The 2,633-nt window shown below is 37.1% G+C and overlaps 1 protein-coding gene across 1 annotated transcript; it reads left to right on the forward strand.

Moving 5' to 3' along the window:
• The first annotated feature begins 1,335 nt into the window (after positions 1 to 1,335).
• On the forward strand, positions 1,336 to 2,349 carry LOC100605035 (olfactory receptor 5AR1). The gene has a single exon (XM_003275294.3). It carries the CDS (start codon positions 1,354 to 1,356, stop codon positions 2,284 to 2,286), a length of 933 nt encoding a protein of 310 aa, XP_003275342.2. The 5' UTR covers positions 1,336 to 1,353; the 3' UTR covers positions 2,287 to 2,349.
• The last annotated feature ends 284 nt before the right edge of the window (positions 2,350 to 2,633 follow it).

Here is a 2,633-nt window from a genome sequence, read left to right on the forward strand (position 1 = left end):
CTGCTCCACCTCACACATACCTCTATCCAGGTGACTATTGATCTACCTCCTATCAATATTCATTATCTTAAGCTTTCTAGATTTTTATAAATGGAATCACACAAGGTATACGCTTTTTTATCTGGTTGTTTTCTCTCAGTCTAATTATTTTGAGATTCATTCAACACGTTGTATGTATCAATAATCTGATTCTTTTAATCGTTAAGTAGCATTTCATTTTATGGACATACCCCAATTTACTTACCCTGTCACTTATGTACAGTTAGGCTGTTTTCAGGGTTATTTAAAGGCTGAATCATAGAGTTGGTATGCATATTTTTGAGTTTATAAGAAACTACAAAAAGGTTTTCCAAAGTGGTTGTACTACTTTACATTTCTACCAATAATGATAAAATTTCCAATTACTCCATTTCCTTGTCAACACTTGGTATAGTCAGTCTTTTAAAATTTTAATCATTAGTGTGTAACATTATTTTATTGTGTTTTTAACTTGTATTCCCCTAATGAATATTTGAGCGATTTTACACAATCATTTGTGATTCAGTTATCTCCTTTGGTGAGTATCTATTGAAATTTTTGACCAATTCTTATTGGATTGTTTGATTTATTATTATTAGGTATTAAAATGTCTTTGTATGTTATGGATACAAGTTTTTTAAATCAGAAATATGTTTTTTTTAATTTCTCTCGTGCTACTCAGTAACTCTGGCTTTTTAAAAATTATCATTTACTGTCTTTTCTTGTATGTCTGATCTTCTGTTCCAAGTATTTCACTTTCTGTATATGTGTGATGTGTTATACTTTGAGGTCCTTGTGTCACTTATTTTCCTTTCTATGTCTACCTGTAATGAAAATTAAAGTTTATTCATTATCTGAATTTATGTTTGCTTTCTTTTAGAAAGAAGAAATACCCAACACTGTTCTTCTTTACTCATTAATAAGACACACAATTGTGCAGACTGAGTCAAACATCTAGTATCATGTGATAAATGACCCCAGAGCACCAAGGTCGTTGGAGATGCAGAACTTGCCATTCCCAAGAAGTTAACACCTCCTCATGCTGTCAATGGGCACATGGAGAGGACACATCACCATTTTAACAAAGCATTTGAGTTATTCTATTGGTCATAGAATCTAATTACTGGAAAGATTTTTACGAATCATCCTAAACAAAGCCTTAATTTACTGTAGAACTATATGTACACACATATACACAATAGATAAATACATATATGTGTATATTGCAATATCTCTGGCATATGATTGCTCGTCTTTAGTTTGAATATTTTCAGTGACAGGGAATTTACTACATCCATCAAAAAACTAAATCCAGGCACACATACACGTGAAGCAATGGATAAAGAAAACCACTCAATGGTGACTGAGTTTATCTTCATGGGCATCACCCAGGACCCTCAGATGCAGATCATCTTCTTTGTGGTCTTCCTCATAGTTTACCTGGTTAATGTAGTGGGGAATGTTGGTATGATTATCCTGATTATAACAGACACTCAGCTTCACACACCCATGTATTTTTTCCTCTGCAATCTCTCCTTTGTTGACCTGGGCTACTCCTCAGCCATTGCCCCCAGGATGCTGGTTGACTTCCTAACAAAGCACAAAGTTATCTCCTTCTCCAGCTGTGCCACCCAGTTTGCTTTTTTTGTAGGTTTTGTGGATGCTGAGTGCTATGTCCTGGCAGCCATGGCCTATGATCGTTTTGTGGCCATTTGTCGACCCCTCCACTATAGCACCCTCATGTGCAAGCGGGTCTGCTTGGCTGTCATGCTGGGCTCTTACCTGGCTGGTCTAGTGAGTTTAATAGCCCACACTACCCTCACTTTCAGCCTGAGTTACTGTGGTTCCAACATCATCAATCATTTCTTCTGCGAAATCCCACCACTCTTGGCCCTCTCTTGCTCAGACACCTACATCAGTGAGATCTTGCTCTTCAGCTTGTGTGGCTTCATTGAATTCAGCACCATCCTCATCATCTTCATCTCCTATACCTTTATCCTTGTTGCAATCATCAGAATGCGTTCAGCTGAAGGCCGCCTTAAGGCTTTCTCCACCTGCGGGTCTCACCTTACTGCCGTCACCCTCTTCTATGGTACAGTCATGTTTATGTACCTGAGGCCAACATCCAGCTACTCCCTGGACCAAGACAAGTGGGCCTCTGTGTTCTACACGATTATCATCCCCATGTTAAATCCCTTGATCTACAGTTTGCGGAACAAGGATGTGAAAGCTGCTTTCAAAAAGCTAATTGGAAAAAAATCTCAATAATAACACAAAATGAAAATCTGTTTCTGTCATAGGTAAATGATAGTAGTAGAAAGACACAGAAAATGCAAATAACTTTTCAATAAACACTACCCAAGTTACCATCTCCTTGCTAAGTGAATATTAAATTCTGAAGGGTGGGCTCTAATCCTTAACTCTACAATCTGAAAGAAATATAAACTAAATTAGTATTTTTGAAAGACATACTGGGCAAGGTGCATTCATTTCTTATTTAAAGTTGGTTCACATATTAATTAGAAACTGGGACAGGACTCGGTAAGAGAAAGAAATAGTCAATAACTCTGAACAATTTTTTTTTCCCCTGGGGTCATGAGGAATGCCAGGTCCAA

The sequence above is a fragment of the Nomascus leucogenys genome, chromosome 4 (genome assembly GCF_006542625.1).
Source record: "Nomascus leucogenys isolate Asia chromosome 4, Asia_NLE_v1, whole genome shotgun sequence".
NCBI classification, from domain to species: domain Eukaryota; kingdom Metazoa; phylum Chordata; class Mammalia; order Primates; family Hylobatidae; genus Nomascus; species Nomascus leucogenys.

What these genes read in the sequence shown, in the direction of transcription:
- LOC100605035 (XM_003275294.3), top strand. Translation starts at nt 1,354, where the DNA reads ATGGATAAAGAAAACCACTCAATGGTGACTGAGTTTATCTTCATGGGC.